The 13,111-nt window shown below is 48.1% G+C and overlaps 1 protein-coding gene and 1 long non-coding RNA gene across 3 annotated transcripts; one reads left to right on the forward strand and one right to left on the reverse strand.

Annotated features, from left to right (window-relative positions):
• Window positions 1–525: 525 nt before the first annotated feature.
• On the reverse strand, window positions 526–2,149 carry LOC140703925 (uncharacterized). The gene is made up of 2 exons (XR_012083106.2): window positions 2,066–2,149; window positions 526–958 (listed from the first exon to the last, which is right to left on the reverse strand). It is a non-coding gene; the product is annotated as an uncharacterized LOC140703925 (long non-coding RNA).
• On the forward strand, window positions 2,059–12,909 carry LOC110070813 (uncharacterized). Of its 2 annotated transcripts, none has more exons than XM_072987213.2 (7): window positions 2,059–2,163; window positions 2,966–3,152; window positions 3,660–3,786; window positions 4,161–4,243; window positions 4,434–4,560; window positions 4,692–4,787; window positions 8,339–12,909. In XM_072987213.2, exons 2-7 carry the CDS (start codon window positions 3,111–3,113, stop codon window positions 10,270–10,272), a joined length of 2,409 nt encoding a protein of 802 aa, XP_072843314.2. In that variant the 5' UTR covers window positions 2,059–2,163; window positions 2,966–3,110; the 3' UTR covers window positions 10,273–12,909. The 2 variants fall into 2 exon arrangements, with proteins under 2 accessions (XP_072843314.2, XP_072843313.2); XM_072987212.2 differs by lacking the exon at window positions 2,059–2,163 and adding an exon at window positions 2,197–2,382.
• Window positions 12,910–13,111: the final 202 nt, after the last annotated feature.

Here is a 13,111-nt window from a genome sequence, read left to right on the forward strand (position 1 = left end):
AATAATAATAATAATAATAATAATAATAATAATAATAATAATAATAATAATAATAATAATAATAATAATAATAATAATAATAATAATAATAATAATAATAATAATTTTAACAGTAAAGATGTATAAAGTATAAAGAATTACTTAACCTTTAAGCATGTTAAAACCACATACAGAAAGGCATTTTCTTATCCAGCCAAATGTAATGTCCATCTGGCTGTCCTTGTAACATCTGGAAACAAAAAAAAGCTGCTACCTTTTCTCTGATGGCTGGTACCCGAAGTGTGTGGAGTTGCAATGGATGTTTTCTCATTCATGGAGGTGTGTCCCTTATCACCATATTTATAACTCTTACGGATTGCTCTCATGTCCCCTTTGCTACCTTATGATTTTCAGCTTGTAGGAATTTCTACATGTTCTTGTCTCATTGACTCAAATCCCATTCACTTTCCTACAGTTTACAAAATGTCCATAACATCCATTCATTTATTTACCCTGCCTTTCTCCGTGAAAAGGACCTAAGGTAGCTTAAAAACAATGAAAGACACTGTTTAATGCTGAAAACAATGAGTACACAACAGTGGTTAACATCATTATAAGACAATTATTTAAAACCATGAACGATGAATAAGGAGGCATCTTACCACACTAACAGGCAATATTAAGGCAAAGATCAGTAAGTATACAAAAAAGTCACTATCAGAAATGTAAAATACAAAAATGGAAAACACAAGTAGGACTAAAAAGCTAGCTAAAGCAATAGTTTATAACAATCAATTTAAAAAATCACACACTGGTAGCTGAAGGACATCCTCTCTGAACAGAAAGGTCTTTGCCTGCTGGTGGAAGGACAGCAAAGATGGGGCCCGGCTGGCCTCCAGTGGGAGGGAGTTCCAAAGTCTGGGAGCAGCCACAGAGAAGGCCCTCTCCCGTGTCCCCGTCAAATGCACCTGTGATGTTGCTGAGACCAATAGAAACAACCAGTTCTGATGATTTATTTTATTTATTTATTTATTTATTTTATTTTATTTTATTTATATGCCACCCACACTACCCAAAGGTCTCTGGGCGGCTTACAGCATTTAAAATACAATAAAAATTCAGGGCAATTAAAATACAATTACAATTTAACATACAATTCTGTAACATGAACAGGATCAGACACGACTTGCTACTGCGGGGAGGGGGGGTGGAGAGAGAGAGACCTACTTTGCAAGATGCATAGCAAGCGGTGCAGGAAGATGCCCGGGGGGGGTGTTCCCTGCTGAGTGGGGTCTTGCAACCCCTCGTATCCCTCCCTGGACCCCCAACTACCCACCTCCTCCCAGGTCGTGATGCGAAGAGAGAGAGCGCGCCCTCCCCCACCGTGTCCTCTGGAAACCATAGAGGTGAAGCCAGGAGAGGCCGCAGGCGCCCTGATTCCATTTCCGGTTCTTTTTTTTAATGCATGAAAGGGAGGAGCTGCTCTACCATTTTCGTCGCTCTACGTTCCCTCCCTTTGTTACATTCTTACGAATGTTTTTATGAATGGAGAGAGGCTTAGGCGGAGCGAGGGAATGAAAGGCAGCCAAACGGAAGCGGGGTGGGGGGTGGGGAAGGGATCATTCAGAAAAAAGCCTCCCGCCTCCAGTATTACTGTATTGCAAAAACTATATATTTTGTATTGTTGGCTCTTGCCTTTCCATTGGACCATTGCAGCAATGTGGAGAGGGGGGATCTGCTGCTTGGGTAGCAGCCTATCCTCCATATTACTTTACCCGGGCTTCATGCTCTGGAGAGGACACTCCTCGACTTAGAGCATGTTACCATAGTCTCTCGAGACTGAAGGATGCCTATGATGATGATAACCAGCGCATGGACAGAAAGCAGAAAGAGCTTATAAGGGAAATTTTAGGGTCGTGAAAGGGATCCAAGGTTTTGACTTCAGAATAAGATTGAAGATGGAAAGGAAGACCCTCCCCCCCAATCTTCTTTTCCAGCCCCCCCTCCCCAAATGAACCTATGGGTCTCTCTCGCTGAATGGGAACCGGAAGAACAAGCCGGTGTCCCGCGCCTTTTCCTTCCCTACCTCTGTGGTCTCCGTGAATGCGCTTGGAGGTCCAGCGGAGGAACAGCTGGATGGCGCGAGGCTTCGGGGAGGCAAAAACAAAGGCGAGGCGATCAGAGGTGGGCGGGGCGGGGCGGAATCCCAGAGGGGAGGGGAGGGGTGGAAGGGGGTGAGGACCTTCTTCTTTCCCCTCCCCCCCCCCGCACACGCACCAGAGGGTTTGCCATGAGTTGCACGCTCCCCCTGCAAAGGAGGCCCTCGCTGCCTGGCCTTTTTGGGGGGGGGGGGCTAACTCGGAAGACAAGCATCGGAGTGCCAGAATAGGAACCCTGCACAAGGTGTTTTTTGTTTGTTTGTTTGTTTGTTTTTGACAAGGCAACCCGTGGGGGGGGCAGTGGTCCCCAACCTAGGGCCTCCAGATGTTCTTGGACTTCAACTCCCAGAAATCCTAGCCAGCAGAAGTGGTGGTGAAGGCTTCTGGGAGTTGTAGTCCAAGAACATCTGGAAGCCCAAGGTCGGGGACCAGTGCTTTAGAAAATGCCCCTCGAATGCAGAAGGGGCCGTGGGAACAGCAAGAGGGAGAGAAGCGAATCTGCGTCTTTGCCTTCTCCGGCCAGGGAAAAAAGGAGAGAAAATCAAAAGCTCTGTCAAGTTTGGGAAATGCCATTTTTTGCAGGGGGCGGCGGCAGTTGGAGGGTTCCAAGTACCAGGATCTCCCCCCCCCATTCAACTTGGCCAGGGATCCTGGGAGAAATACTCGAGAAAATATGTTTATTAGGGGTTCCCTCCCCTGAGCATCCTCAAAGGAAGAAGCAGAGAGAGAGAGAGAGAGAGAGAGAGAGCTTCTATATTTAGTATTTGGCGGTCCAGGTTGGAATTTTTGGATTATGACTTCCTCTCTCTCTTCCTTGCCCCACACAGGCACTTCTGGGTCAGAACCAGCACCTGGGAAACGGGTGGGGATCGCACATGAAGAGAAGCTTGAGCTCTGGAAGCCCCTGGTCGTGATCCTGCGGTGGGGACAGCATCCGTGCCCCTTTCCACACGGTCTGCTCTTTGGGGCAGGATGGAAACAGCAGCCCTGCAGCTGGGCCAGAGATTATTTGGGGTAAGTGGGTTGGTGGGACCCATTTAAAGAAGCAAGGCGAGGGGGGTGGGAGGAATGGTGGCAGGAGCCAGTCTCTCTCCCCCCCCCAGCCGGCTATTACTGGCATGAAGGACGAAGGCCGGTTTGGTGAGCCTTAAATCTCCTCCTCCCAGCAGCCTCCGCAAGGAAAGAAAATGCACTCTGCACATGCTCAGGTAGCATCCTCCTTCAGTTCCTGTTTTGACCAGCTGCCTTTTCCCTAAAAAGGGGCGTTTGGCGTATCCTCAGAGCAGCTGCGTAAGGCCATATCAGTCCGGCCTGTGCTGTGGACAGAAGAGGCCCTGATCCACCCCGTTGCCACGTTCTGTGGAGTTTGTGGGAGGGGCCAGGGCTCTGAGTTTACCACTTTGATTTTTGGGTAGCAAAAAGAAAAAAAAGACAGCAGTTGTTTGTTCAAAGAGTGTGAACTCCTTCCTCCAACTTCGTCGCCTAAAAGGCTACACAAACAATGCCTGCTTTTCCTTTCAGCGCCCGGTCTCCTTTGAGGAAGTGGCTCTGTATTTCACGCGGGGGGAGTGGGCGCTCCTGGATCCGGGCCAGAGAGCTCTCTACAAGGAGGTCATGCTGGAGAATTTCCAGAACGTGGCTGCTCTGGGTAAGCCTCCCCGGGTCGTCCGTGGATGGGTCCCCAAGGGCTAAACGGATACGGTGGCCGTTTGTGACGGTACCACGGGGAGGCAGGTGGACAACCAACCAGACCCCCATGCCATGGGCGCAGCTTCTGTGCCGTACCACCCTACTTCCAATGATCATTCGATCCGGCAGCATTCCCAGCGGGTGAACGTGGAGAAGCGTGGATGGCTGTCCGGTTTCAAAACATGGCTACTGAGTGGCCGTGGAGGCCACCCTCTCACACCCGGGGGGGGGGAGGAGTGCCGAAAACGGGCATTGCCTGTCCCTGTTTCTTGAGATTTCTCGTCAGCCGCCTCCCAAAGAGTTTTCTCATTCTTTCTTTGTCCTCCACAACAGGAACCACAACCGCTTCAGAGACGCCGTCTGGATCTTGTCCTCTTCCAGGTGGAGCAGCAAGATCTCTCGGGCAGCCCCCTTGGGTAAGAGAAAGCTTAAAGTGCCGCCCCCTCCCACCTCTGCCCCCCTGGTCTCCCTGGGGTTGTGAGGAGGTGGACTGAGGTACTTCTGAGGGAAAGAAACCTCTTTGTTTCTTCAACGACAACTTTCTAGGAGGGAGCCAAGTTCGGGACAGAGAGGATTAATGCTAAACTGGTTTCCTTTCTCTTTCAGCTCCCCATCTCCTATGAGGAGGTGGCTGTGTATTTCTCCCAAGGGGAGTGGGACCTCCTGGATCAGGGCCAGCGGGCGCTCTGCCAGCAGGTTTTGGTGGAGAATTATGGGAATGTGGCCTCTCTGGGTAAGGATCTGTCCTTCCTTTGCTGTTTTGTGCAGGGACCCCCTCATGGCAGAAGGGGGAAGCGAGTGTCCATGTTGTGTTCAACAGCAGATAACTCTCATCTGTTTCTCTCTCTCTCCCCCCCCCCCAAGTTCCCAGACCTGGCCTCATTTCCCGGCTGGAGGAAGGGGATGATCCATTTGTCCAGGACTCCTCAGATGGAGAGGGATCAACAGGGGGCCGCTCAGGTGAGGTGTGGAAATAGAAAAGTGGTTGCTGGCTGGTGGGGGGTGTGGTTCCTGTGAAGATGGGGGCAGGCTTTGGGTAGCAGTTTAAGCACATATGTTTGTTTGTGGGGGTGTTGTATGTGTTTTAGTTCTTTAAAAAGCAAACACTAGTGAAAAACTATTCTTCTGGGTTCCAGTTGCAGACCCCAAAGCCTTAGCAAAATGCCCCTTGATATTCTGGCTAGCAAACGAACTAGGTGTGGGCTGGATAAAACAACGGTCCAGTGGATAAACTGTTGGTTACAGAATCGTAATCCCAGAGTGCTTATCAATGGCTCCTTCTCTAACTGGGAGGAGGTAACAAGTGCGGTACCCCAAGGCTCAGTCCTGAGTCTGGTGCTCTTCAACATTTTTATGAATGACCTGGACCAGAGGGTGCAGGGAATCACATTTGCGGATAGTCAGCCCGTGGATGGATGACCCACCAGGGGGACGACAGATGTGCCCCTCTTACACTCATGCAGCCCAGATTTAAACCCCCTTTTTAATGTTCCTTAATTTTCTTGAAAGTGCAATTGCTGAGTGTATTAGGACACAACTCATGGGAGGATTCCTTTATAAAGTGTTTTAGAATTTCATTTTTTTTTCATAGTGTGGAGTCCTCTGAATCAGTAGCCTCTCCCTTGCTTGCATTATGACAGTTGGAAACCAAAGAGGTTTTTTCTTACTTATATTTTGCCCTTTAAGGACTGAATTCATGTTGGTAGCTTTGATGACACTGTCCAACCATCTCGTCCTCTGTCGTCCCCTTCTCCTCTTGCCTTCACACTTTCCCAACATCAGGGTCTTTTCCAAGGAGTCTTCTCATCTCATGAGATGGCCAAAGTACTGGAGCCTCAGTTTCAGGATCTGTCCTTCCACTGAGCACTCAGGGTTGATTTCCTTCAAAATTGGTAGGTTTGTTCTCCTTGCAGTCCAGGGGACTCTCAAGAGTCTCCTCCAGCACCACAATTCAAAAGCATCAGTTCTTCGGCAGTCAGCCTTCTTTATGGTCCAGCTGTAACTTCCATACATTGCTACTGGAAAATCCATAGCTTTGACTGTGCGGACCTTTGTCTGCAAAGTGATGTCTCTGCTTTTTAAGATGCTTTCCTCCCAAGAAGCAGGCATCTTTTAATTTCGTGGCTGCTGTCACCATCTGCAGTAATCATGGAGCCCAAGAAAGTAAAATCATTCTGCCATCAGAGTGGTATCATCTGCATATCTGAGGTTGTTGATATTTCTTCTGGCATCATAATTCTGGCTTGGGATTCTAGTCCTGTCTTTCTCATGATACATTCAGCATGTAAGTTACATAAGCAGGGAGACAATATACGCCTAGATTGGTCGCAATTGACCAGATTGGTGGGGTATAAATAAATAAATAAATAAATAAATAAATAAATAAATAAATAAATAAATAAATAAATAAATAAATAAATAAATAAATAAATAAATAAATAAATAAATAAATAAATAAATAAATAAATAAATAAATAATGCAGCCTTGTCATGTTCCTTTCCCAATTTTAAACCAATCAGTTGTTCCATATCCAGTTCTAACTGTTGCTTCCTGTCCCACATGTAGATTTGTCAGGAGATAGGTGGTCAAGCTCTCCTGTTTCTTGAAAACTTGCCATTGGTTGCTGTCGTCCACACAGTCAAAAACTTTTGCGTAGTTAATGAAACAACTAGATGTTTTTGTGGAACTCTCTGGCTTTCTCCATAATCCAGCGCATGTTAGCAATTTAGTCTCTAGTTCCTCTGCCCCTTCGGAATCCAGCTTGTAGTTCTGGGAGTTCTCGGTCCTCATACTGGTGAATCCTACCTTGGAGGATTTTGAGCATAACCTTGCTAGCGTGAGAAATGAGTGCAACTGTGCGGTAGTTGGAGCATTCTTTGGCACTGCCCTTCTTTGGGATTGGGATGTAGACTGATCTTTTTCCAATCCTCTGGCCAGTGTTGGGTTTTCCAAACTTGCTGGCATATTGAATGTATCACCTTAACAGCGTCATCTTTCAAGATTTTAAATAGTTCATCTGGAATGCCATCACCTCCACTGGCCTTGTTGTTAGCCAGGCTTTCTAAGGCCCACTTGACTTCACTCTCCAGGATGTCTGGCTCAAGGTCAGCAACCACACTCTCTGGGTTGTCCGGGACATACAGATCTTTCTGGTATATAATACCTCTATGTCAGCCAATGAGTAGAGACTGGTTTTCTGCTGGTGCTGAGATGATGAAGCAGAGGTCTGGACTTGTTCTAAATCTTGTATTGTCCATCCTTCAGAAGTGATTATGGCCAGGTCAGGATACTGACATTGTGCGATGAAAGCAGAATAGTTTTAAATACTATTTTGGAATCTAGGGGCTTAGACATAGATGCCTCAAAATATTGCAGTACTTTAATAATTCTAAGAAATCAAAACCAATCATCTCTCAGTTTGTCTGTGATCATGCGGGGGAATAAATTCACAAAAATTTCTTAACTTTTTTCAGGAAACATTTACAGTCAGTGGTGTTTAGCCAGTCCTATCTGCATCTCTTTTTGTTACTAGTCGAGCGGTTCCAACTCCTGTTTGATGTGTCTGCCATCCGATACTTTTTTTAAAAAAAGGAAGATCCATGTGTTCTATCTGTGGTACTTCTGTGGGCTGTGGACCCCAGTATTTGATAAAGAGCTGTGGGATTTTCTTTTTCCAATTCTTATTAATTCTTTCACCCTGAGTTTCTCCTGTTTGTATGTATTTAATAATAATAATGTGCCACCACCTTGATTCTGACTTATGGTGACTTCTTTTCAGGGGTTTCTGCGTAAGAGAGTATTCAGAAGGGCTCCACCATTCCCTTCTTCCGTAGGGGGCCCCGTGGGGAACCGAGCTCCAAACCCTCTGGCTTCGCGACCAGATATCTAAATTACAGTGGTGCCTCGCTTTACGATTGCCCCAGATTACGACAAAACCACATTATGACGATCTTTTTGTAATCGCAATTGCGATCGCAAAACGATGGTCTGAATGGGGTTTTTTTTCACTTTGCGATGATCAGTTCCCTGCTTCAGGGACCGATTCTTCGCAAAATGGCGATTTTCCTCCAGCTGATTGGCGGTTTCAAAATGGCCACCAGGTAAATAAAATGGCTCCCTGCTGTTTTCTGGAACGGATTCCTCACTGCACAGGCACCGAAAATGGCCACCCTATGGAGGAGCTTCAATGGACTGTGAGTTTCCAGCCCATTGGAACGCATTGAAGGGGTTTCAATGCGTTTCAATGGGCTTTTTATTTTTGCATTACGTTTTTGTTCTACAGCGATTTCGCTGGAACGAATTAACGTTGTAATGCGAGACACCACTGTACTGAGCTATCAATGGTCTCCATGCATGTATTTGCATTCCTTTAAATTAAAAACGTGTAAGTTTTTTTTATCGAAGATCAATGACATTTCTTCTTTCACCCTAGTTAGAGACCATTTCATCTTCCTGGATTATAAAGGGTTTAATACTTTCTGACTGAATTTCTCTCTCTCTTTTTTCCCAGGTGATGGGAGCAAGGCCTCCACAGTGAGTGAATTACAAAGAAGGAACTCTCAGTTAAAACGACTGAGGGGGGACAATTCGACTGCTTTTAAAGGTGTCAGCCTCTGTGATGGAAATAAAAGGGATCTTTGCCTTGGCGAGAACCTGCTGAAGAATGAAGAGGATGGGAAGCAGGAAAGAAACAGCAGTAGAGAGGAAGCTGGAGCCCGTAGTTCTTTGAAGAGTGGGAAGGAAGTTGGTTCCAGCTTAGGCCTTAACTTGGATCAGAGGCTCCCGACTGCCGAGGAGCTAAACAAGTGCTCGGAGTGCGGAAAGACCTTCATTCAGAGCAAACACCTTGAGTCGCATCGAAGAATTCACGCCGGGCAAAAGTTCTATGAATGTTTAAACTGCGGAAAGTGCTTCAGGCACAAAGCAAGCTTGAAATGGCATGAAAGAACTCACACGGGAGAGAAGCCCTACAAATGTCCAGCCTGTGGTAGGAGCTTCATTCGACTCTCGCACCTTAAAAGCCATCAAAGAATCCACACGGAGGAGAAACCCCATAAATGCTTGCACTGCAGGAGGAGTTTCAGGCACAGGACCACGCTCGTAACGCATCAGAGGATCCATACAGGGAAGAAGCCCTACAAATGCTCTGTGTGTGGGAAAAGCTTCAGCAACTGCACCCACCTGAAAAATCACCGAAGGATTCACACAGGGGAAAAGCCCTACCGGTGTCTGGAGTGTGGGATGGGTTTCAGCTGGAGATTCAGCTTTCGGTTGCATCAAAGAATCCACACCGGAGAGAAGCCCTATCCGTGCTCAGAATGTGGGCAAAACTTCCGCCGAACGGCTGACCTGAGAAGGCACCAGAGGACCCACACTGGAGAGAAGCCGCATAAATGCTTAGACTGTGGAAAGAGCTTCATTCGGATGGCACACCTGAAAAGTCACCAAAGAATCCACACAGGGGAGAAACCTTACAAATGTGCAGAGTGTGGGAAGCACTTTGGCTGGAGATTTAGCTTTGGGGTCCATCAGAGGATCCACACGGGGGAGAAGCCCTACAAATGCTCGGAATGTGGGAAAGAATTCAGATGCAACAACGAACTTTACTCCCATCAAAAACTTCACACCGGGGAGAAGCCCTGTGAGTGCGCTGAGTGTGGTAGGAGTTTCCGCCTGCGCTCCTCTCTCAAGAGGCACCAACACGTCCACACAGGCGAGAAGCCCTATATGTGCCCCACATGTGGAAAAACCTTCAGTGCGAGAAGAAACCTGAGGCTGCATCAGCGAATCCACACGGGGGAACAGCCCTATCAATGCTCCGATTGCGGTCGGAGCTTCAGTTACAGCACCACCCTTAAAAGGCACCACCGCATTCACACCGGGGAGAAGCCGTACCAATGCTCCGAGTGCGGGATGAACTTCAGGCACACCACCCACCTGAAGAACCATCAGAGAATACACACGGGGGAGAAGCCTTTCAAATGCTTGGTCTGTGGGATGGGCTTCAGCCGGAACTTCAGCTTCCGATTGCATCAGAGGGTCCACACGGGGGAGAAGCCCCACGAATGTGCCGAGTGTGGCAAGAGCTTCATTCGGATAGCGCACCTGAAGAGCCATCAGATAACTCACTCTGGGGAGAAGCCCTATAAATGCCCCGAGTGTGGGAAGGTCTTTAGTCGGAGCACCGGTCTGCAAAATCACCAGAGGATCCACACCGGGGAGAAGCCGTATAAATGCTCGGAGTGCGCCAAGCAATTCAGATGCAGCTCCCATCTTTACTCGCACCGAAGCGTCCACTCAGGTGAGAAGCCCCACGGGTGTGCCGAATGTGGCAAGAGCTTCAGCCGACGCTCCACCCTTAAAAGGCACCAGAGAGTTCACCTAGGACAAGCCCTCAAGATGCCTGGCGTGTGGGAGGACCTTCAGCTGGAGATACAGATTTAGAAAGCATCAAATAATAGTAATCTTAGGACTGCAGAATTGGAAGGGACCCTATGGATCATCAAGTCCAGCCTCTCAGGGAGGCACTGTGGGGAATCAGAAGTCCCAGCCTCGGGCTTCACAGTCAGATACCTAAACTAGAGATGGGTGCTTTGTGCACCTGACAGCTTCCTATGAAGCTGTCAGTGTGGCAGCACAGGTGACACGCGGATTTTCTCCCCATCCCTTGGGATGGCTGGGCCACTTTCCTGTTGTCGCTGGGAGTCGTCTTCTCCAGTGGCGTGCCAATCTGGGCAGGAACCTGGCTAGCACTTCTCCACCTCCTCAGGCAACAGACCGCTCCTTGGCTGCACAGGGAGAATCAAGAGTGGTTGATGGAATGGTCAGCTGCTGGAGGAGGTGGAGAAAAGCAGCCCAAGCTACTGCTCAGATTGCTGCGCCGCTGGAGCAAGAGACCCCCAGTGACACACGAGAGCAGGTATGTAAGTAGCCCAGCCGGCCCAAGGGGTGGGGAGAAGGTCTGTGTAGCACTCATGGTGCCGCACTTTATGTCCATAGGACATAAACTACTGAGCTATCCAGCAGTTCTCCAGAATCCACAATCCACACAGAGGACAAAATGTTCAGTGTATGGAAGGAACTTTCCCTTGAACTTTGGATTGGGTCAAAGAATCCACACAGAGAAGAAGCCGCACCAGTTCTGACTTGGCTTCTCACATCTAAGGGGTCCAGCAGGGGAGAAGAGCTGTAGATGTGCGGAAGGGAGAAAGAGCGTCAACCAGTGCTCAGACCATCTGAGACATCATAGAATTCAAGCAAGAGGAGAAGCAAGGGCCATCAAAGAAACCCAGAGAGATCCTGAGTCCTGTAGGTTATGGGATTCTGTTAATAGCCTCATTTTGGAGGAGAAGTTTCAGATCCCAAGACAGAAAGGCGGTAGTGGTTGCTGCTGGATAAGGTCGAGTACAGACATGGTAGACTAGAAACAAATTGTTGTGTGTCAATTGTGGTTGTTACCAATCAATTTGCATAAGGGTATACAGTGGTGCCTCGCTTTACGATTGCCCCGTTTAATGACGAAACCGCATTACGATGAACTTTTTACAATCGCTTTTGCGATCGCAAAACAATGTTTCCTATGGGGGAATTTCACTTTGCGATGATCGGTTCCCTGCTTCGGGAACCGATTCTTCGCAAAACAACGATTTTCCAACAGCTGACCTGCAGTTTCAAAATGGCTGCTGGGTGAACAAAATGGCCCCCACTGTTTTCTGGGACGGATTCCTTGCTGCACAGGCAGCGAAAATGGCCGACCTATGGAGGATCTTCGCTGGACGGTGAGTTTACAGCCCCTTGGAACGCATTTTGTATAGGCATCCTTCAGTCTCGAGAGACTATGGTAACATGCTCTGAATCGAGGAGTGTCCTCTCCAGAGCATGAAGCCCGGGTAAGGTAATATGGAGGATAGGCTGTTACCCAAGCAGCAGATCCCCCCTCTCCACATTGCTGAAATGGTCCAATGGAAAGGCAAGAGCCAATACAACTGGTTCCAGCAACGTCGCAGGAGTTGGCAGAACAACACATGCTGCCTTCGGGACTCCAGCTCCGGATTTTGCCTCAAGGTTAACTCCTGAAGCCTTTTCCATGAGTGGATATAGCCACAAGGCAGTGGAGGTTTGAAATCGGAGTTTTCCTTCTCCTAGATGGGCTGCCTTCCATGGCTGACGAGCCCCACCTACCCGGCCTGCTCTTTAATAGTGCAAAAGTATGATCTGATCCTTAAAACTTTCCTAACTCCCAGGCTTATGCAAATCTAATTGGTTTTCCTATTTACCATATTAAGGCCAGAGATACAATTTGAGAATTTCGCACGCCGTTAGGCGCACGGTCCTGGGACACGCTCTTTTATAGCAGGAAGTCCCACCCCTAGGCCCCACCCCCAGGCCATGTGGTCAGGAGACAAAAAGAAAGCCCAGGAAAAATACTCAGCAAGGCATCCATGCAAACAGACCTGGCCTTCGCCCTCAGCCCAGCTTCCTAGGGAAAAGTGTCCAGGGTCCTGGGACACGCTCTTTTAAAGCAGGAAGTCCCACCCCTAGGCCCCACCCCCAGGCCATGTGGTCAGGAGACAGAAAGCCCAGGAAAAAAACTCAGCAAGGCATCCATGCAAACAGACCTGGCCTTCGCCCTCAGCCCAGCTTCCTAGGGAAAAGTGTCCAGGGTCCTGGGACATGCTCTTTTTACAGCAGGAAGTCCCACCCCTAGGCCCCACCCCCAGGCCATGTGGTCAGGAGACAAAAAGAAAGCCCAGGAAAAAAAAAACTCAGCAAGGTATCCATGCAAACAGACCTGGCCTTCGCCCTCAGCCCAGCTTCCTAGGGAAAAGGATCCAGGGTCCTGGGACACACTCTTTTAAAGCAGGAAGTCCCACCCCTAGGCCCCACCCCCAGGGTTTTAATGCATTTCAATGGGTTTTTTCTTTTCGCATTATGACATTTTCGTTCTACAGCGATTTTGCTGGAATGAATTAATGTACTGCGAGGCACCACTGTGGTTAAAATCTCTCTTTTTTGTTATTGTTCTTTACTGCATGATTTATTTTCAACATTGAATTGAATAAACTTTGCTCTTTTAATTCACATGCTGGCTACGCTTTGGAGTGTCCATGAACTTAAAATAGTGATGTCTTGAGTGGAGCAACATCTCCCAAGCTGACACACTTCTCAGATTCATACAACCATAGGATAATGGGGTGGGAAGGGCCTATAAGGCCGTGGAGTCCAGCTCCCTGCTCGACGCTGAAAAATTACTGTTGCTTCACGTAGTAAGTCACAACTAAAG

This window comes from Pogona vitticeps, chromosome 2 (genome assembly GCF_051106095.1).
Source record: "Pogona vitticeps strain Pit_001003342236 chromosome 2, PviZW2.1, whole genome shotgun sequence".
Classification (NCBI taxonomy): Eukaryota; Metazoa; Chordata; class Lepidosauria; order Squamata; family Agamidae; genus Pogona; species Pogona vitticeps.